Source organism: Saimiri boliviensis, chromosome 14 (assembly GCF_048565385.1).
Source record: "Saimiri boliviensis isolate mSaiBol1 chromosome 14, mSaiBol1.pri, whole genome shotgun sequence".
Lineage (NCBI taxonomy): Eukaryota > Metazoa > Chordata > Mammalia > Primates > Cebidae > Saimiri > Saimiri boliviensis.
The window spans coordinates 93,868,806-93,890,629 of NC_133462.1; the positions used below are offsets into that span (position 1 = coordinate 93,868,806).

At 50.3% G+C, this 21,824-nt stretch overlaps 1 protein-coding gene across 23 annotated transcripts in view; it reads right to left on the reverse strand.

Annotated features, from left to right (window-relative positions):
• The window catches only part of OBSCN (obscurin, cytoskeletal calmodulin and titin-interacting RhoGEF), a 156,940-nt gene that overhangs the window by 114,604 nt on the left and 20,512 nt on the right, over positions 1–21,824 (reverse strand). For 22 of the 23 annotated variants that reach the window (XM_074385453.1, XM_074385467.1, XM_074385466.1 and 19 more), the window contains exons 11-18: positions 13,573–13,848; positions 12,497–12,772; positions 11,065–11,340; positions 9,633–9,908; positions 8,200–8,475; positions 6,767–7,042; positions 5,679–5,954; positions 5,010–5,285 (exon numbers count right to left, since the gene is read on the reverse strand). In XM_074385453.1, the coding sequence (XP_074241554.1) occupies positions 5,010–5,285; positions 5,679–5,954; positions 6,767–7,042; positions 8,200–8,475; positions 9,633–9,908; positions 11,065–11,340; positions 12,497–12,772; positions 13,573–13,848 (2,208 nt within the window). The remainder of the gene's footprint in view (positions 1–5,009; positions 5,286–5,678; positions 5,955–6,766; positions 7,043–8,199; positions 8,476–9,632; positions 9,909–11,064; positions 11,341–12,496; positions 12,773–13,572; positions 13,849–21,824) is intronic. The other variant, XM_074385464.1, reaches the window with a different exon arrangement.

Below are 21,824 nucleotides of genomic sequence, written 5' to 3' on the forward strand. Positions count from 1 at the left end.
ATGGCATACAGAGTCAAATCTCCTTTTTCTGTTCTCTAGAACAATATCCATGAATATGGAATAACTGCTTTCCAGAATATTTGAAACAGTTTACTAGAAAATTGTTGGGTTTTGGCCGGGCGCGGTGGCTCAAGCCTGTAATCCCAGCACTTTGGGAGGCTGAGGCAGGTGGATCACGAGGTCAAGAGATCAAGACCATCCTGGTCAACATGGTGAAACCCCGTCTCTACTAAAAATACAAAAAATTAGCTGGGCGTGGTGGTGCGTGCCTGTAATCCCAGCTACTCAGGAGGCTGAGGCAGGAGAATTGCCTGAACCCAGGAGGCGGAGGTTGCAGTGAGCCGAGATCGCGCCATTGTGCTCCAGCCTGGGTAACAAGAGTGAAACTCTGTCTCAAAAAAAAAAAAAAAAAAGAAAAGAAAATTATTGGGTTTTAAAGTTTTTTTTTTATTACTGCCTCCATCTATTTAAAACTTACAGGACTATTTACGTTTTCTGTATCCTCTCGCGTGAGTTTCCATGTAGTCTACTAGGAATGAGCCACATTGCCACAACTTTTTAAATTTATTACTTAAAATATTTTGTCTTATTCTCCGAAAATAACAAAAATATATGGTGAGATTTCTGCTATCTATACACATCCACGTAACACCAAACGTTAGTGTTAGCACTCAGAGGTCACTATGGGACTTCAGCCCACCCCTATTTGGCATCAATACTCTCTAAAAAAAAAAAAAACCAAACCAAAACAAAACAAAACAAAAAACCCAGAAAATTAATTGTATTTCTCAGGCTTCCCTATGTACCAGCCAAGGGAGCACAGACAGACAGCAGCAAACACACTGGACTTACTGGTAAGACATTTGCAGTCAAGACGATAGGGAATAAATCTGACCACAATTCAGGGACCTGCTACCTCAGTAAAATTTCTAGGAATCCAGTGGCGTGGGGCCTGTCAAGATATTCCTTCTGAGGTAAAGAATAAGTTGCTACATTTGGCCCCTCCTATAATCAGAAAGAGGCATAAGGCCTATTTAAATTTTGGAGGCAACACATTCCTTGTTTGGGTGTGTTACTCTGGGCCATTTATGAAGTGACCCAAAAAGCTGCCAGTTTTGAGTTGGGTCCAGAATAGGAGAAGGCTCTGCACCAGGTCCGGGCTGCTGTGCCACTTGGGCCATGTGACCCAGCAGATCCAACGGTGCCTGAGGTGCCAGGGGCAGCTAAGGGTGCTGTCTGGAGCCTTTGGCAGCCCCCATAGGTGAACCGCAGTGGAGGCCTCTAGGCTTTTGGAGCAAGACCCTGCCATCTTCTGCAGATAACTGCTCTTCTTTTGAGAGACAGCTCTTGGCCTGTTACTGGGCTTTGGTGGGAACTGAACACTTGACTGTGGGTCAAGTCACCATGTGACCTGGACTGCCTATCAGAACTGGGTGTTTTCTGACCCATCTGCCCATCAAGTTGGGCGTGCACAGCCGCGTTCCATCATCAAACGGAAGCGGCATACCTGTGATCAGGCTCAAGCAGGTCCTGAAGGCACAAGTAAGTTACAAGAGGAAGTGGCTCAAATGCCCACGGTCCCCACTCCTGCCAGCCTGCCTTCTCTCCCCCAGCCTGCACCAACGGCCTCATGGGACATCCCCTAGGACCAGCGGACAGACGGAGAGAAACTTAGGGCCTGGTTCACAGATGGCTCTGCACGGCACGCAGGCACCACCCGGAAGTGGGCAGCTGCAGCACCACAGCCCCTCTGAAGGGCACACGTCCCTGAAGGACGGCAGTGAAGGGAAAGCTTCCCAGTGGGCAGAGCCGCAGGCAGTGCCCCTCACCGTGCACTTTGCTTGGCAGAAGCAGCGGCCAGACGTGTGATTATACACTGATTCATGGGCTGTAGCCAACGGTCTCACTGGATGGCCAGGGAGCTGGAAGCAGCTGGATTGGAAAACTGGCGAAGAGGTATGTGGATGGACCTCTGCGAGTGATCAAAAACTGACGATATGTGCATCTCGCGTGAATGCTCAGCAAAGGCTGACCTCGGCGGAGGAGGGTTTCAACGATCAAGCGGATAGGATGACTCGTTCTGTGGACGGCACTCAGCCGCCTTCCCCAGCCACCCCGGTCACCACGCGGTGGGCCCAGGAACAAAGTGGCCATGCTGGCAGGTTTGGAGGTCACGCATGGGCCCAGCAACACGGACTTCCACCCGCCAAGGCGGCCCTGACTACAGCCACTGCCGAGTGCCCAATGTGCCAGCTGCAGAGACCGACAGTGAGCCCTGGATACGTCTCCATTCCTCAGCGTGATCAGCCGTCTACTTGACAGCAGGTTGATTATACGGGAACTTTTTCATCATAGAAAGGGCAACGGTTTGTTCTCACCAGAACAGACAGACACTCTGGATACGGGTTTGCCTATCCTGCACACAACACTTCAGCCAAGACTACCATCCCTGGACTCACAGAATGCCTTATCCACCGTCATGGTACTGCACACAGCACTGCCTCTGACCAAGGGATTCTGTGGCTAAAGAAGTGTGGCAGTGGCTGACGCTCACGGAACGCACTGGTCTTACCACGGTCCTGCCATCCTGAGGCAGGTGCATTGACAGAACAGTGGAATGGCCTTTTGAAGTCACAATTCCAACGCCAACTAGGTGACACTACTTTGCAAGGCTGGGGCAAAGTCCTCCAGAGGCTGTGTATGCGCCGAATCCATGTGCAATATAGGATACTGTTTCTCCCACAGCCAGGTCCACAGGTCCAGGAACCAAGGGGTAGGATTGGCACCGCTCACCATCACCCCCAGTGACCCACCAGCAAAGTTTTGCTTCCTGTTCCCATGACACTACGTTCTGCTGGCCTAGAGGTCTTAGCTGCAGAGGGAGGAATCTGCCACCAGAAGAGACGACAATGATCCCATTAAACTGGAAGTCAAGATTGCCACCTGAACACTTTGGGCTCCTCCTACCTTTAAGTCAACAGGCTAAGAAAGGAGTTACGTTGTTGGTTGGGGTCACTGACCCGGATCATCAAGATAAAGTCAGTCTCCTACTGTGCAACGGAGGTCAGGAGGCATACGCAGGGAACACAGGAGATCCCTTAGGGCATCTCTTAGTATGACCATGCCTTGCGATGAAGGTCAGTGGGAAGCCACAGCAGCCCAATCCAGGCAGGACTGCAATGGCCCAGACCCTTCAGCAATGAAGACGTGGGTCACTCCACCAGGAAAAAAACCGTGACCAGCTGAGGTGCTTGCGGAAGGCAAATGGAAACCAAATGCGTAGAAAAACGTAGTCGCCAAACCTAGCTACGGCCACGGGACCAGCTGCAGAACCGAGGACAGTCATTGTACCGAGCATTTCCTCCTTTTATTAAAAACGTGTTTGTGTAAGTATACACTTGTACTAAAAAAACCTTCATTTTATTTCCTTTATCCTGTGCTGTAACATTTACTGAGTTAATATCAGCATTTAAGTGTTAACGTCACGTAACAGCATTTGGGTTGGGGATGGGTGCGTTTCTGCTTGTATGAAGGACAGCTGTATTATGTTACGTGTCATTATGACCTTATTACTGTCTTTATGCGAAGATTCTGTATGATCTCAGGAGTTGTGTATGAGTGCAAGTTGACAAGGGGTGGACTTATGATGGGTAATACTGAGCGTCAACTTGACTGGATTGAAGGATGCAAAGTATCGTTCCTGAGTGTGTCTGTGAGGGTGCTGCCAAAGGAGAAGAACATTTGAGTCAGAGCACTGGCAGAGGCAGACCCACCCTCAGTCTGATGGGCACCTTCCAATCTGCTGCCAGCACAGCCAGGATCCAAGCAGGCAGAGGAACATGGAAGGACCGGACTGGCTGACTCTCCCGGCCTCCATCTTTCTCCCACACAGGACGCTTCCAGCCCTTGAACATAGACCCCAAGTTCTTCAGCTTTTAGACCCTTGGATCTACACCTGTGGTTCGCCAGGGGCTCTCGGAACTTCAGCCGCACGCTGAAGGCTGCACTCTCGGCTTCCCCACTTTTGAAATTTGGGGACTTGGACTGGCTTCCTTGCTCCTCAGCTTGTAGATGGCCTATCACGGGGCATCGCCAACACTCCGTAGTGACCTCCCTTTCACAGTTACAGCGATCCTACCGGTCCTGCTCCTCTGGAGAAGCCTGACTGATACACACACTGACCAACAGGGCAAAGCTAGGAAACAATACCGCTTTACTAGTTAGTGGCTTGGGCTTGTTCATAAAGCATGCTGATGTGGGAGCTGCCTGCACCCTGCCATCCCTAAGTTTATAAACACATCTCCAGAGGGACTCTGACAGTGAGCAACCACCAAACTGAAGAAAAAGGCCAAACATTATTTGCTTCAAAACAAACTCCTAAGGAACACAGGCAAGTATCTCCCAGTCCTCCGATCCCTTTTCCCTTTAAAAAGACATTACACCAAAATACGCACCTATATTTGGCTACATATAGGTCACAAAGAGCTTCTACATCTATGAAAAGGAAGGGTGTCCCAGAAACATGAAATCAAATTATTCAAACTTCACTCTTGAGATAAATCTAAGTAGTATAGACGGTGTAGCCAAAATCTCCCCTAATCCAGGTTCAATGAAATTAAAATATCTCTTGCTGACCAGAACTAGCACGTGCTGCGGGGTGAGGGCAATGGTAGCCGCCAGAACACACACTGACAAGACACTCCCAGAGCCTCAGGAGAGACGCCCGGTCAACCTCAGAACCCAAGACCAGGAAGACCCAGATGCCAAGGAGCACCAGGAAGGCTCTGGGCAGGTGCTAGAATGTGCGGCTGAGCAGTACCAACCAGGTTTGCAGGAACAGCCCCTCTCCCTCCCGTGCATACCCCTCCCTTGGCCCAGCCTCGAGGATGGATATGGGAGCCGGAGGATGGGAAGCCCGAGATGCGAAGGCTGAAGGATAGTGCACAGAGCTCCGCTGGGGCTGCCAGCCAGAACCACCACCACCTGCGAAGAGGCTCCTGAGCACCCACCTGCCACGTGCAGGCGGAAGGAGAGCCTCTGGCCCCCGGCCTCACAGCTGTACTCCCCGGCGTCCGCCTGGCCCGCCTGCTGCACCACCAGCCTCCGCGAGCAGCCCGCGGCCTCCACGCGCACTCTCGAACTGGCGCTCAGCTTCTTCCCATCCTTGTACCACGTCACCTCCGTCTGGGCCTGGGCCACCTCGCAGCTCAGCGTGGCGCCGGCCCCCGCCTGGGCCTGCACCTCCCTGCTTGCCGGCTGCTCCTTGGCGAACACCGCCTTGGGCTCTGGGGAAGACAGGGGGTACACAGGGTGACCTCCAGCATCTAGTCAGGAAGGCAGCACTGGAAGGGAGGCGGGAGGGACGGAACCCTCCCCAGGCTCAGGCTCTGCCCTGGCTGATAGAGACACGAAGGAAGACCAGCAAGGTTCTAGGCAGATGATGGGAACGTATGATTGGGTATTACTGCATGGAAACACCACTCCAGGTACACAACAAGAGCCCCTCTCCCTCCGCATACACCCTTCCGATCTGGCCTCCCTTGACACCAGTTACGAAACAGAAATTGGGAGGACAGGAAACAACAGAGGTAAAGGTAATGGGAAGAGCACCAGAGTCTATCGGCCAGTCTCATCGTCACCTCCGCAGAAGGCAAAGTCAGTACCCACAAAGCACTGACCTGAAACATCCAAGCAGAAGGAGACTCGCTGGCCCCCGGCCTCGCAGCTGTACTCCCCGGCGTCCGCCTGGCCCGCCTGCTGCACCACCAGCTGCCGCCTGCAGCCCGTGGCCTCCATGTGCACTTTTGAACTGGAGCTCAGCTTCTTCCCATCCTTGTACCACGTCACGTCCGTCTGGGCCTGGGCCACCTCACAGCTCAGGGTAGCGCTGGCCCCCGCCTCAGCCTGCACCTCATTATGAGCTGACTGCTCCGTCGCAAACACCGCCTTGGGCTCTGAGGGTGGACAAGGAGGGACGCACGGTCAGAGACACAAATATGGGATCAATCCGTTTCACAGGCACAGAAGCTTCAGGATTCAGTAATAACAACTAATGAAAGTCATAAACCCACAGGCTCAAGATACTCTGACACCAACCAGGACGAAGAAAGGAAAACCTATGTTCATCAAAGAAAAACGACCACAAAACAAAATCGAAAAGAAAATCATAAAATCAATAGGATGAAAAAAGGTACATGACCCTTAAAATATCCATAAGAAATTTCACAGTTCATATTGCAAAGAAAATATGGATGCCAGGAGACAATGAAATGACTTCTTTAAAACGTTAGGGAGTGGGGGAGTAGCTGCGAAACTGTAGCGTTATACCCAGATAAAACAGCTCTCAGAATTAAAGGGAAAACAAATATTGTTCACAGGAGAAATAAAAAGTAAGAGAACGCGTACTTAGGACCAGCTGACCTGCTAACATCAATACTGAAGGCATAGTTTACAAGAAGAAAAAAGAGTAGTAAATTCTGACTGCAGTTTTCTGGCTTTGTGACCTGTGGTGAGTTACTTCCTTGTGTGTTTTCTTAAAATGGAAATAATCAGAGTTCCTCTGAACAAACTGTTTTCAAGTTTAAGCAAGCAGAAAGACAAGAAGCACTTCACAAAATCTAGGCCTTTGACACAAAATTAATACCTGTTAGTTGTTATTACAGGGGAAGCTTTAGGAGAAACAAAACCCATTGGGTGGGACCTCCATATATACCCCAACTCCCTAAAAATTATCCTAAAAGCAAAAGAAAGGCCTCAAGAAACTCACCTGTGACATGCAGGCGGAAGGAGACTCTCTGGCCCCCGGCCTCACAGCTGTACTCCCCAGCATCTGCTTTGCCTGCCTGTTGCACCACCAGCCTCCGTGTGCAGCCTTTGACCTCCACGCGTGCTTTCGAGCTGGAGCTCAGCTTCTTCCCATCCTTGTACCACGTCACCTCCGTCTGGGCCTGGGCCACCTCACAGCTCAGTGTGGCACTGGCCCCCGCCTCAGCCTGCACCTCATTATGCACCAACTGCTCCTTGGCAAACACCACCTTGGGCTCTGCAGGTGGACAAAGAGGGATGCACAGTCAGAGACACAAATCAGGGATCAACCCATTTTACAGGCACTGAAGCTTCAGGATTCAGTAACAGAAAACAACTGATGAAAGACATAAACCCAGAGACTCAAGATGCTCTCGAATCCCAACCAGGATGAAGACAAGGGAAACCACAACTATGTTCAACAAAGGAAAACTACCACAAAACAAACTCAGAAAGAACATCTTAAAATTAACAAGATGAAAAAAGATAAATGACCCTAAAAATATCCATAACAAATTTAACAGTTCATATTTCTTTCTTTTTTCTTTGAGACAGAGTCTCGCTCTGTTGCCCAGGCTGGAGTGTGATGACATGATCTTGGCTCACTACAACCTCTGGCTTCCTGGCTCAAGTGATTCTCCTGCCTCAGACTCAAGGGTAGCTGGGAATACAGGCATATGCCACCACGCCCGGCTAAGTTTTTGTATTTTTAGTAGAGACAGGGTTTCGCTGTATTAGCCAGGATTGTCTCGATCTCCTGACCTTGTGATCAGACAACCTCAGCCTCCCAAAGTGCTGGGATTATAAGCAGGTGACACCATACCTGGCCACAGTTCATATTTCAAAGAAAATATGGACACCAGAAGATAACGGAATGACCTCTTTAAATTAATGTTAGGGAGTGGGGGAGTAGCTACTAAATTGTAGTGTTATACCCAGATAAAACAGCTCTCAGAATCAAAAGGAGAACAAATATGTGTTCATAGGAGAAATAAAAAGTAAGAGAACGCGTACTTATGACCAGCTGACCTGCTAACATCAATACTGAAGGCATAGTTTACAAGAAGAAAAAAGAGTAGTAATCCCAGAATACTGGGTCCAAATTCTGACTGCAGTTTTCTGGCTTTGTGACCTGTGGTGAGTTACTTCCTTGTGTGTTTTCTTAAAATGGTAATAATCAGAGTTCCTCTGAACAAATTGTTTTTAAGTTTAAGCAAGCAGAAAGACAAGAAGCACTTCACAAAATCTAGGCCTTTGACACAAAATTAATACCTGTTAGTTGTTATTACAGGGGAAGCTTTAGGAGAAACAAAACCCATTGGGTGGGACCTCCATATATACCCCAACTCCCTAAAAATTATCCTAAAAGCAAAAGAAAGGCTTCAAGAAACTCACCTGTGACATGCAGGCGGAAGGAGACTCTCTGGCCCCCGGCCTCACAGCTGTACTCCCCAGCATCTGCTTTGCCTGCCTGTTGCACCACCAGCCTCCGTGTGCAGCCTTTGACCTCCACGCGTGCTTTCGAGCTGGAGCTCAGCTTCTTCCCATCCTTGTACCACGTCACCTCCGTCTGGGCCTGGGCCACCTCACAGCTCAGTGTGGCACTGGCCCCCGCCTCAGCCTGCACCTCATTATGCACCAACTGCTCCTTGGCAAACACCACCTTGGGCTCTGCAGGTGGACAAAGAGGGATGCACAGTCAGAGACACAAATCAGGGATCAACCCATTTTACAGGCACTGAAGCTTCAGGATTCAGTAACAGAAAACAACTGATGAAAGACATAAACCCAGAGACTCAAGATGCTCTCGAATCCCAACCAGGATGAAGACAAGGGAAACCACAACTATGTTCAACAAAGGAAAACTACCACAAAACAAACTCAGAAAGAACATCTTAAAATTAACAAGATGAAAAAAGATAAATGACCCTAAAAATATCCATAACAAATTTAACAGTTCATATTTCTTTCTTTTTTCTTTGAGACAGAGTCTCGCTCTGTTGCCCAGGCTGGAGTGTGATGACATGATCTTGGCTCACTACAACCTCTGGCTTCCTGGCTCAAGTGATTCTCCTGCCTCAGACTCAAGGGTAGCTGGGAATACAGGCATATGCCACCACGCCCGGCTAAGTTTTTGTATTTTTAGTAGAGACAGGGTTTCGCTGTATTAGCCAGGATTGTCTCGATCTCCTGACCTTGTGATCAGACAACCTCAGCCTCCCAAAGTGCTGGGATTATAAGCAGGTGACACCATACCTGGCCACAGTTCATATTTCAAAGAAAATATGGACACCAGAAGATAATGGAATGACCTCTTTAAATTAATGTTAGGGAGTGGGGGAGTAGCTACTAAATTGTAGTGTTATACCCAGATAAAACAGCTCTCAGAATCAAAAGGAGAACAAATATGTGTTCATAGGAGAAATAAAAAGTAAGAGAACGCGTACTTATGACCAGCTGACCTGCTAACATCAATACTGAAGGCATAGTTTACAAGAAGAAAAAAGAGTAGTAATCCCAGAATACTGGGTCCAAATTCTGACTGCAGTTTTCTGGCTTTGTGACCTGTGGTGAGTTACTTCCTTGTGTGTTTTCTTAAAATGGTAATAATCAGAGTTCCTCTGAACAAATTGTTTTTAAGTTTAAGCAAGCAGAAAGACAAGAAGCACTTCACAAAATCTAGGCCTTTGACACAAAATTAATACCTGTTAGTTGTTATTACAGGGGAAGCTTTAGGAGAAACAAAACCCATTGGGTGGGACCTCCATATATACCCCAACTCCCTAAAAATTATCCTAAAAGCAAAAGAAAGGCTTCAAGAAACTCACCTGTGACATGCAGGCGGAAGGAGACTCTCTGGCCCCCGGCCTCACAGCTGTACTCCCCAGCATCTGCTTTGCCTGCCTGTTGCACCACCAGCCTCCGTGTGCAGCCTTTGACCTCCACGCGCGCTTTCGAGCTGGAGCTCAGCTTCTTCCCATCCTTGTACCACGTCACCTCCGTCTGGGCCTGGGCCACCTCACAGCTCAGTGTGGCACTGGCCCCCGCCTCAGCCTGCACCTCATTAGACACCAACTGCTCCTTGGCAAACACCACCTTGGGCTCTGCAGGTGGACAAAGAGGGATGCACAGTCAGAGACACAAATCTGGGGCCAACCCATTTTACAGGCACTGAAGCTTCAGGATTCAGTAACAGAAAACAACTGATGAAAGACATAAACCCAGAGACTCAAGATGCTCTCGAATCCCAACCAGGATGAAGACAAGGGAAACCACAACTATGTTCAACAAAGGAAAACTACCACAAAACAAACTCAGAAAGAACATCTTAAAATTAACAAGATGAAAAAAGATAAATGACCCTAAAAATATCCATAACAAATTTAACAGTTCATATTTCTTTCTTTTTTCTTTGAGACAGAGTCTCGCTCTGTTGCCCAGGCTGGAGTGTGATGACATGATCTTGGCTCACTACAACCTCTGGCTTCCTGGCTCAAGTGATTCTCCTGCCTCAGACTCAAGGGTAGCTGGGAATACAGGCATATGCCACCACGCCCGGCTAAGTTTTTGTATTTTTAGTAGAGACAGGGTTTCACTGTGTTAGCCAGGATGGTCTCGATCTCCTGACTTTGTGATCAGACAACCTCAGCCTCCCAAAGTGCTGGGATTACAGGCAGGAGCCACCATACCTGGCCACAGTTCATATTTCAAAGAAAATATGGACACCAGAAGATAATGGAATGACCTCTTTAAATTAATGTTAGGGAGTGGGGGAGTAGCTACTAAACTGTATTGTTATACCCAGATAAAACAGCTCTCAGAATCAAAGGGAGAACAAATATGTGTTCATAGGAGAAATAAAAAGTAAGAGATTGCGTACTTATGACCAGCTGACCTGCTAACATCAATACTGAAGGCATAGTTTACAAGAAGAAAAGAGAGTTGTAATGCCAGAATATGGGTCCAAATTCTGACTGCAGTTTTCTGGCTTTGTGACCTGTGGTGAGTTACTTCCTTGAGTGTTTTCTTAAAATGGTAATAATCAGAGTTCCTCCAAACAAATCGTTTTCAAGTTTAAGCAAGCAGAAAGACAAGAAGCACTTCACAAAATCTAGGCCTTTGACACAAAATTAATAGCTACTAGTTGTTATTACAGGGGAAGCTTTAGGAGAAACAAAACCCATTGGGTGGGACCTCCATATATACCCCAAGTCCCTAAAAATTATCCTAAAAGCAAAAGAAAGGCTTCAAGAAACTCACCTGTGACATGCAGGCGGAAGGAGACTCTCTGGCCCCCGGCCTCACAGCTGTACTCCCCAGCATCTGCTTTGCCTGCCTGTTGCACCACCAGCCTCCGTGTGCAGCCTTTGACCTCCACGCGCGCTTTCGAGCTGGAGCTCAGCTTCTTCCCATCCTTATACCATGTCACCTCCGTCTGGGCCTGGGCCACCTCACAGCTCAGTGTGGCACTGGCCCCCGCCTCAGCCTGCACCTCATTAGACACCAACTGCTCCTTGGCAAACACCACCTTGGGCTCTGCAGGTGGACAAAGAGGGTTGCACAGTCAGAGACACAAATCAGGGATCAACCCATTTCAAAGGCACTGAAGCTTCAGGATTCAGTAACAGAAAACAACTGATGAAAGACATAAACCCAGAGACTCAAGATGCTCTCGAATCCCAACCAGGATGAAGACAAGGGAAACCACACGTATGTTCAGCAAAGGAAAACTACCACAAAACAAACTCAGAAAGAACATCTTAAAATCAACAGGATGAAAAAAGATAAATGACCCTAAAAATATCCATAACAAATTTAACGGTTCATATTTACTTTTTTTTTTTCTTTGAGACAGAGTCTCGCTCTGTTGCCCAGGCTGGAGTGTGATGACATGATCTCGGCTCACACAACCTCTGGCTCCCTGGCTCAAGTGATTCTCCTGCCTCAGACCCAAGAGTAGCTGGGAATACAGGCATATGCCACCGCCTCTGACTAATTTTTTGTATTTTTAGTAGAGACAGGGTTTCACTGTGCTAGCCAGGATGGTCTCGATCTCCTGACCTTGTGATCGGACAACCTCAGCCTCCCAAAGTGCTGGGATTACAGGCAGGAGCCACCATACCTGGCCACAGTACATATTTCAAAAAAATATGGATGCCAGAAGATAATGGAATGACCTCTTTAAATTAATGTTAGGGAGTGGGGGAGTAGCTGAGAAACTACAGTGTTATACCCAGATAAAACAGTTCTTGGAATCAAAGAGAGAACAAATATGTGTTCATAGGAGAAATAAAAAGTAAGAGAACGCGTACTTATGACCAGCTGACCTGCTAACATCAATACTGAAGGCATAGTTTACAAGAAGAAAAAAGAGTAGTAATCCCAGAATATGGGTCCAAATTCTGACTGCAGTTTTCTGGCTTTGTGACCTGTGGTGAGTTACTTCCTTGTGTGTTTTCTTAAAATGGTAATAATCAGAGTTCCTCCTAACAAATCGTTTTCAAGTTTAAGCAAGCAGAAAGACAAGAAGCACTTCACAAAATCTAGGCCTTTGGCACAAAATTAATACCTGCTAGTTGTTACTACAGGGGAGGATTTAGGAGAAACAAAACCCATTGGGTGGGACCTCCATATATACCCCAAGTCCCTGAAAATTATCCCCAAATCACAATAAAGGCCTCAAGAAACTCACCTGTGACATGCAGGCGGAAGGAGACTCTCTGGCCCCCGGCCTCACAGCTGTACTCCCCAGCATCTGCTTTGCCTGCCTGTTGCACCACCAGCCTCCGTGTGCAGCCTTTGACCTCCACGCGCGCTTTCGAGCTGGAGCTCAGCTTCTTCCCATCCTTGTACCACGTCACCTCCGTCTGGGCCTGGGCCATCTCACAGCTCAGTGTGGCACTGGCCCCCGCCTCAGCCTGCACCTCATTATGCTCTGACTGCTCCTTGGCAAACACCACCTTAGGCTCTGCAGGTGGACAAAGAGGGATGCACAGTCAGAGACACAAATCAGGGATCAACCCATTTCAAAGGCACTGAAGCTTCAGGATTCAGTAACAGAAAACAACTGATGAAAGACATAAACCCAGAGACTCAAGATGCTCTCGAATCCCAACCAGGATGAAGACAAGGGAAACCACATGTATGTTCATCAAGGAAAAAATGCCACCATGCAAATTCAAAAAGAAAATCTTAAAAGCAACAGGATGAAGAAAGATATATTACCCTTAAAATGTCCACAGCAAATCTTACAGCTGATATTTCAACAGAACTATGAAACTCAGAAGACAATGGAATGACCTTCTTAAAACGTTATGGGGGATGGGTAGCTGCTAAACTGTAACGTCATATCCAGATAGAACAGAATCAAAGGGAGAACAAATATGTTTTCATATGAGAAAAAAAGGGAATATATAAAACCAGCAGAGCTGCTAACATAATACTGAAGATAGAATTCTAGAAAGAAAGAATAACCCCAGAATACTGGGTCCAAATTCCGACTGCAATTTTCTGGCTTTGTGAACTGTGATGAGTTACTTCCTTGTGTGTTATCTTAAAATGGGAATCATCAAGAGTTTTTCCTCACAGAATTGTTTTGAAGTTTAAGTAAGCAGATCACAAAACCTGTGCCACTGGCACAAAATTCCTACGTGCTAATTGTTATTATAGTTTCCCTTTGTGGAAAAAAGAGGCAATTAGGTGGCACCTCCACACTAACGTCATTAAAAATTATCCTAAGGAATGTAAGAAAGACCTCAAGAAACCCACCTGTGACATGCAGGCGGAAGGACAGCCTCTGGCCCCCGGCCTCGCAGCTGTACTCCCCGGCATCCGCCTGGCCCACCTGCTGCACCACCAGCCTCCGCGTGCAGCCCGCGGCCTCCACATGCACCTTTGAGCTGGCGCTCAGCTTCTTCCCGTCCTTGTACCACGTCACCTCCGTCTGGGCCTGGGCCACCTCGCAGCTCAGCGTGACGCTGGCCCCCGCCTTGGCCTGCACCTCCCTGCATGACACCTGGTCCTTGGCAAACACCACCTTGGGCTCTGGGGACAGAGTGGGACACACAGGGTCAGACATATCCCAATTACTAGAACTGAATGAGGGCCCACCTTCTCAACCTCACAACTCTGATGGCACAGCCACATGGCTGCCCTGCTCCTGGCTTTCCCAACAAAAACAGCTTGACATTTTGAAGATACACGGGGCAGACAATAGGTTGGTTCTCAGAATCTGAAGCCTCCCAGTTAGATAATGTGAGGGGCACACGGCAGCATGTCCAGGCTTACGTACATGGCATTTGAGGTCCAGGCATGGAAAATACTGAGGCACTGTGTGTGTGTGGTTTGTGCATGGGCACGAAACTCCTTGACCCTGAAAACGGGACTGGGAGTGGAGTGTGTGGTGTGATAAGGAACGCTGAGAACGCAGTTTCAGTGCGTACGAGGTCACAGGTGCCTCAGGCACCCACCTCGAATGGCCATCTAGTGGGTGTCTGCAGTTAATACAAGCCCTTTCGGTAAACATTTGGTGGATGGATGCTGGGGCAGACTCTCTAGGAAGAACTACCCGCCAACCGTGCTCAGCCGGAACTGCCCGAGTACTTCGTTCTGGGCGTTCACTGCAAGCTGGAAGCTGCAACTGGTGTTCCCGATGTGATCACCTTGGATTTACGCATGAAGGAGGAGAGCTCGTCAATTTTCGGGGAATCCCGGTAAGGGACAGTCCTGACTCCCATCAGGAGGATGGGACGCATGCATAGAATATCAGGAGTTAGCTTATCATGGGTCAAGAAATGACCGAAGAGCAGAAAGTATTTTTTAAAACAGAGCAACAGCGACTTAAGGCTCTCGAGGGCACGCAGAGCCTGCAGCTCTGCACAAGCTCATGCTCCTAACTCAGCGGGACTGCTCCTGGTTTCCCCAAGGAACCTCAGATGCAGGGTCGTGGGAGCAGGCAGGTCAGCCACTGCCCGGAAACAGGACGCGAGCAAGGTTAGTCACTGGGCTGACTATCTGAGCACTGGGTGCGGGCAGGCTCTTCGCTGTGTCCTCTTTATCTACCAGACTGCAGTGAGTCGGACCGCCCATCGTCTCCACCTGGAGTGAGTTCGGGAGATTTAACGGAGAAGGAAAAACAGAAACCAGAACAACAGGGAGAGGCCCCTCTCCCGCTTCACTCCCCTCTACGGGAAGGAAGGAAGGTTTTTCTAGTGAGGGTAAGGGCGGACCAGAGCCTTTTCCTCCACCCTTGAAAGGACCTGCATCTTGGGCCCGTTCGGGCAACAGCGCTCCCGTCCCCCTTACGGGGAGCGGAGGCTGCTGAGTGGCAGCTCCTAGATAAGACCCCGCTCAGCGAACACCCGCAGGATCGGGTGACCGCGTCTCCTTCACCACACGGATGGTCACGATCGTCCACAGACCACGTGGGGCCTCCAGGAGGGAAGGCGGCGGCCGTGACCGTCTTCCCAACACGCAAGTTCTCACTTCCCGCCCCGGCGCCGGCCTCCCTGGCCTTGTGTTTTTCCCGTTTCCCCGGGGGATGAGGGACAGTGGCCTGCTGCCTGCTGGCTTTTATCCCAGAAGGCTCTGGCTTTCCCGCTGCCCACAGAGGCCCGGGGCAGGAGAGTTGCTAAGATGCCCTGGAGTGCCCAGGGAGTCAGCGGCAGTCTAGGCGAGTTGCCCCTTTCTGGGTTTGTGGTGACGGAAGGGAGGCCAAGAGGCACAGACCGAGTCCCCGGTGGCTGCAGGCGGCTCCGCCCGGCCCCGTCACGGGCCTCGGTGACTGTGCCCGGAGGTGGCCCGCTGTGCTGCGGCTCTTCCGACATCTGCCCTTCCCCGCCACCCCTCACAGGCGTCAGCTGACAAGCAGCTCCTTGTCTTCCCTGGCCCCTGGGGAAAGGGCCAAGAAGCCGTCCGCGTGCACCCCGACCTTACCGGCCTAAGGCGGGCAGAGGGGTGAGAAAATTAGGGGGGCGACGCCCGCTCATGAGGACGCGCTCCCGTGGCCACATGTTAAATGCTGACGAGGCTGGGGAGGGCGCGCTCTGCCCGCTGCCGTCACCTTCGGAAGGCAGACGCAGCGGTAAGGAAAGCTGCTTTCTTACAAAATGTTTAAGAGCCCCGTGGCTGGGACCCTGCGAAGCAGACTCTGCTGCGTGTCTCCCGCCAGAGCCGCTCTGCCTGGGGCTCGGTTCCAGCTGGGAGGGGCTGGGGGCCAGCTGGTCCGAGAGTCCGGAGGCTGCTGAGACATCAAACGGTGCGTTTTCCGTACCTGACTTAACAGGGTGGCTGGAAGCGTCGGTGGCCTGGAGGGTGAGGGGCTGGTCTTCTCTGCCCCCCGCCGCCCCGTGCTTACCCGCACGCACCTTCCCACCGGTCGTTAAGCCTCTTCCTGCTCCCACGGGCTTCCTTCCTCGGGGGGAAAGGCAGCAACAGGTGGCAGGCTATTAACAAGAGAGGCGCCTAAGGAGCCCGGAGCAGACGGCGAGAAACGGGCCACAGCTGCGCTTTCCCAAGCTCCAGACTCCAGCTGCGGGCTAGCGCAGGAAGAGGGCCGGCGCCCAAGAACGTTTTTAAAGTATTTGGGTTTGGTTTGGTTTCTGTTGTTTTTTTACACACGTAAGCTAACTCAATGCAGGTTTATTATCCCGGCAACTTGCAGTCACATTCTAATGACTTTCAAGAACCAAAATATGGTCAAAAATTACTGAGAGTATCTGTCCCTTCCATGCCTTAGTTTAACAGGTAGGCTTTCTCTTTTGCCATTCCTGTATTTTATATGTTATGTCCCTGTCTCATAATCCCGCTAAAAACGTACAGAAGACTGCAGAGTTCGTAGCTTCTCTTCTCATAAAGGGGCGCCAACGTGCATCCAATCGTCCAGGCACGCCCCTGCGGCCCCCGCCCGGCCGCTGAGCCAGGAACCGATCCGCACTCTTTCAGCTTGGGATCCTGACTGACACGCAGCAATGGCTGACTTTATCAGCTTTCCTTTGCCAGCCTCTGAGCTCCTGAACTTTTTACAAACTGTGCCTGTTACCTTTGTATCTACGGCTGTCTCTGAGCCTTTGTTTCACACCACCACCATCTTTACAGATGGTTCAAGAAAAGACTGAAAAGACAAGTATAGCGTGGCAAGATGCCATGCAAAACTGCGAACACGAAATCCAGGAACAGTTTAAAACTTACGCAACAGACAGAGATAGGTGCCCTCTACGACCAGGGAAGAATGATGGCTTACCTTGCATTGGATGACCAGCTCGCCCTAAGAATTAAAGGAGGAGGTGGGGGGCACACGGCAGCATGTCCAGGCTTACGTACATGGCATTTGAGGTCCGGGCATGGAAAGTACTGAGGCACTGTGTGTGTGTGGTTTGTGCCTGGGCACGAAACTCCTTGACCCTGAAAACGGGACAGGGAGTGGAGTGTGTGGTGTGATAAGGAACGCTGAGAACGCAGTTTCAGTGCGTACGAGGTCACAGGTGCCCCAGGCACCCACCTCGAATGGCCATCTAGTGGGTGTCTGCAGTTAATACAAGCCCTTTCGGTAAACATTTGGTGGATGGATGCTGGGGCAGACTCTCTAGGAAGAACTACCCCCCAACCCGCTCAGCTGGAACTGCCCGAGTACTTCGTTCTGGGCGTTCACTGCAAGCCGTAAGCTCTGCAGGTAATTTTCAGACTCCTGCATGTTTCAATTCAGGCTCTGGCATTTACTTACCAGCTGTGATCCCCTAAGCACACAGAGAGAAGCACAATCTGTGCCCTGCACACCAAGCAATGGGTATTTTCAGAGCGAATGCCTTAAGCAGTACTGGCAGAATGCGCAGCAGCGCTGAGCCACACGGAAGACCGCTGGTGCAACCTACACCTTCGGAGGGCCGGTCGCCATTGGTGTGATGTGATCCCAGGCCTCGGGGCTGGGTGTTTTCCTTATTTCGGTTTCCTCATATCACCACTTCTAGCACCTATTCTGTTACTCCAGATGCAGCTTTCCTCTTGTGAAGTGTACCTAGTGGTAACCTTCTCCGAGGAAGGTTTTGTGAAGGGTAAACTCTGTCAATCTGCTTCCTGAAACGGTCTTTATTTCACAGGCACTTCTGAATGACAGCGTAGCTGGGTACAGACGCTGACAGCTGTTTTCCCTCCCTGCTTCAGGGATTATGCCATCATTTCCGGGCTCCTCACTGCTGCTGAAAAATCTATGGGAAGGGTAACTGTTGTTCTGTTAGTATCTTCCTCTCTCTAGTAGTTTTAAGGATCTCCTCTTGGTTTTTGGCCTTCTACAATTCACTGTGATATGTCTAGCTGAGAATTTATTTTCTTTACACTTAAAATGATTCCTTGTGAATCTATAAATTTTAGGATTCACGTTGCTGATCATTTCTGATATTTTTCTACACGTCTCTTTTACTGTATCTTTCTCATCATCTGTAGTTTGTCATTCAGGTCTTTTTTATTTATTTATTTTTTAAATTCACAAGACATATATTATGTCAATGTGTTTTGAAATATGTATATACTGTGGAATTGCTAAATTGTGCTAGTTAACATGTATGTATCGTTTTGTGCTGAGAACACTAAAAATCCACTCTCTTAGGAATTTTCCAGAATACACCTTGTCATTAACTATAGCCACCATGTTGCACAATAGATCTCTTGAACTTATTCTTCCCAGCTGAAACTCTGCACATTTTGAGCAACATCTCCATCACCTCCTTCCTTCCCAAGCCCCTGCGACTCTCCTCTCCACTTCTACAAATTCAGCGTTTTTCCATGCCACATGGGAGTTGCGCCGTAACTGTCTTTACGTCTTATTTCACTTAACACCCTCCAGCTTCAGCCGTGTTGTGACGAGCGGCAGCTGAATCATGTCCCCTGCATGCCATAATATACAACATACATTCTTCATCCATGCATCTGCTGTTGGACACTTAGGATGGATTTTTAAAAACTTTTTTAAAAACGTATTTGTGTCCAATGTACAAAAGGTGGTGTTTTTATGTTGCAAATTTATTTTTACAGAGGAAACATGATGCAGCCAGCTGCCTGCCTTTCACCAGCTCATCCCTGGTGACCTGGAGGCTCTGCTGGGGCAGGCAGATGGATGGACAGCAGCAGGTGACGAGGCTCTGACGCTCCCTCAGGACACAGCAGCGACCAGAACCAGCCCTCACTGCACTGCATCTGACCTCCGATCTCTCTCTTGCCCTTCAAAGCCCGGCTCGGGGACACAGACGCCAGCTGTGTCCACATCCTCCCCTCAGACCTGCTCAACAGCCATGGAGCCCCTGCTGCTGCTAAGGTCGCCTATGCTGTGGTCCTTCCGCCCTTCCCCGGCCGCTCCTGTTCCACCATGTCATTCGCACCGGCACGGCACCTACGCATCGAAGTCCTCACGGACCCTAAAACCCGACTCTAGCTTCTCCTCCTGCTCCTTTGGGCCTCTTCCTTGGTGGTCTCAGCTTCCTCAGTGTTCTGCCAGGTGAGCCTCGTTACCATGGTTCCCTGCACCCAGTGCCCCAGGGCACACCCAGCCTCTCCTGCTGAGGCCCCAGTGCCCCAGGGCACACCCATCCTCTCCTGCTCAGGCCCCAGTGCCCCAGGGCACACCCATCCTCTCCTGCTCAGGCCCCAGTGCCCAGCACACACCCATCCTCTCCTGCTCAGGCCCCAGTGCCCCAGGGCACACCCATCCTCTCCTGCTCAGGCCCCAGTGCCCCAGGGCACACCCATCCTCTCCTGCTCAGGCCCCAGTGCCCCAGGGCACACCCATCCTCTCCTGCTCAGGCCCCAGTGCCCCAGCACACACCCATCCTCTCCTGCTCAGGCCCCAGTGCCCCAGGGCACACCCATCCTCTCCTGCTCAGGCCCCAGTGCCCCAGCACACACCCATCCTCTCCTGCTCAGGCCCCAGTGCTCAGCGCACACTCATGCTCTCCTGCTGTTGACATGCCAGCAAATCCCAAAGCTCCCCTGTGAGCTCAGCATGGACGGAGGCCCAGCCCAGGGAGCCACTGCCTCCTGGGTGTCCCGCACAGGCTAATACAGCACCCCCAGGCCCCAGCACTTTCTTTCTCTGTCCTGAGCCGCCTGTATGTTCTCCCCTCCGTGGATAAAGGCATTTAGGTTGTTGCTGGAGACACTGAGATCAGCCATGTTGCTAAATACAGAGAAAGCCGCCCCACTTGGCCCTGGACCATGGCCCTGGGGTTCGGTACTTCTCTCTGTAGAGTCCTAACTATCCCAGTGTGGGGTGGCTCGGGGCACTCCCTTGTGGGAGCTCCTTGCCACTGCCTTTGTGGCCACTCCAGTCCCAGCTTGCACAGGACAGAAGGGCTCCTCACCCATTTCTCCCTGCATACCTGGGCCCTGCCTCCTGCCTCCTGCCCCGTCTCAGACCCAGCCCTGCGACTATGCAGCTGCCCAAGCCGGCAGTGCACCTCAACCTCCTCTGTTCCTCACCCCGAACCTGCCTGGGCACCGCTCCGCTGTCAACCTCGTCAACAGCTCTTAAGCACATGGCCTCCTCTCCACCCTCAGGACTGCAGTCCTCCTGCAGACCCACCCCTCCCCTGGGGACCACTGTCCCCCTGCAGACCCGCCCCTCCACCCTGGGGACCACTGTCCCCCTGCAGACCCGCCCCTCCACCCTGGGGACCACTGTCCCCCTGCACATGCGCCCTCTCCTCCACCCTGGGGACTACTGTGCCCCTGCAGACCCGCCCCTCCACCCTGGGGACCACTGTCCCCCTGCACGCCCGCCCCCTCCTCCACCCTGGGGACCACTGTCCCCCTGCACACCCGCCCCCTCCTCCACCCTGGGGACCACTGTGCCCCTGCAGACCCACCCCTCCCCTGGGGACCACTGTCCCCCTGCACACCCGCCCCCTCCTCCACCCTGGGGACCACTGTCCCTCTGCAGAGCCACCCTCTCCTCCCTGGAAAAGGCAGGGCAGAGCTCAAAGATGCTCCATACCCACAGCAGCCAAAAGAGAGCGGGAACAGCTCCCAAACACCAGGCGAGGCAGACCCTGAAACCAAACTGCCAGAGGATAAGCGTAGGTTACTGTATGCAAATACTACAGCACTAATGACTGAGGGCACTGCACACTGCGGAGGGGACACTCTCTCCATACGATATCATAATTACAAACGTCTACTCACCTAACCCAGAGGGCAGTGTATAGACAGCAAAAACTAACAGAACTAAAGAAAGCAAACATGTCTACAATATTAGAGACTTTCAATAACAGAATGACTAGAAAAAAGATCACTTAAAACCAAGAGGACTCGAACGCTGTAAACCCACTAGAACTAACTGATTTATACAGTCAGCCCTTCCAATTCGCGGGTTCCACATGTGCAGACTCAGCCAACCAAGGATCAAAAAATTCAGCCAACCAAGGAAAAAAAAGAACAACACAACAATAAAAGTAATATAAATGTTTAGAAGTACAGTATAATAATTACTTACACAGCATTTACATTGTACTCAGTACCATGAGTAATCTAGAGACGATTTAAAATATATGGAAGGATATGCGTAGGTTATATGCAAATACTACAGCATTCTACATAAAGAACTTGATCACCCATGGATTTGGATGCCTACAGGGGTCCTGGAACGTCTCCCCGACAGGGAACACTGCAGAGAATATTCCAATCAGCAAGAGAAGAATACACATTTCCTCAAGGAAGCATGGAACACTGTCCAGGACAGGCCATCTATTAGGTCACAAAGTAAGTGTCAATACACTTTTAAAAATTGCAGTCAGGAAAGGATCTTCTCTGACCACAATGGAAGGAAGCTACACAGCAGAAAGAAAACTGGAAAATACACAAATACACAGAGACAAAGCAACGCACTTCAAAGAAGAAATTAAAAGAAAAATTACAAAACACTTTAAGATGAATGAAAATGAAAACACAACATACCAAAACTATGGGACGCAGTGAGAGCACTGCTCAGGGACAGTCACAGCTGCGGACGCCCACACTTTACAAAGGGGGACAGTCAC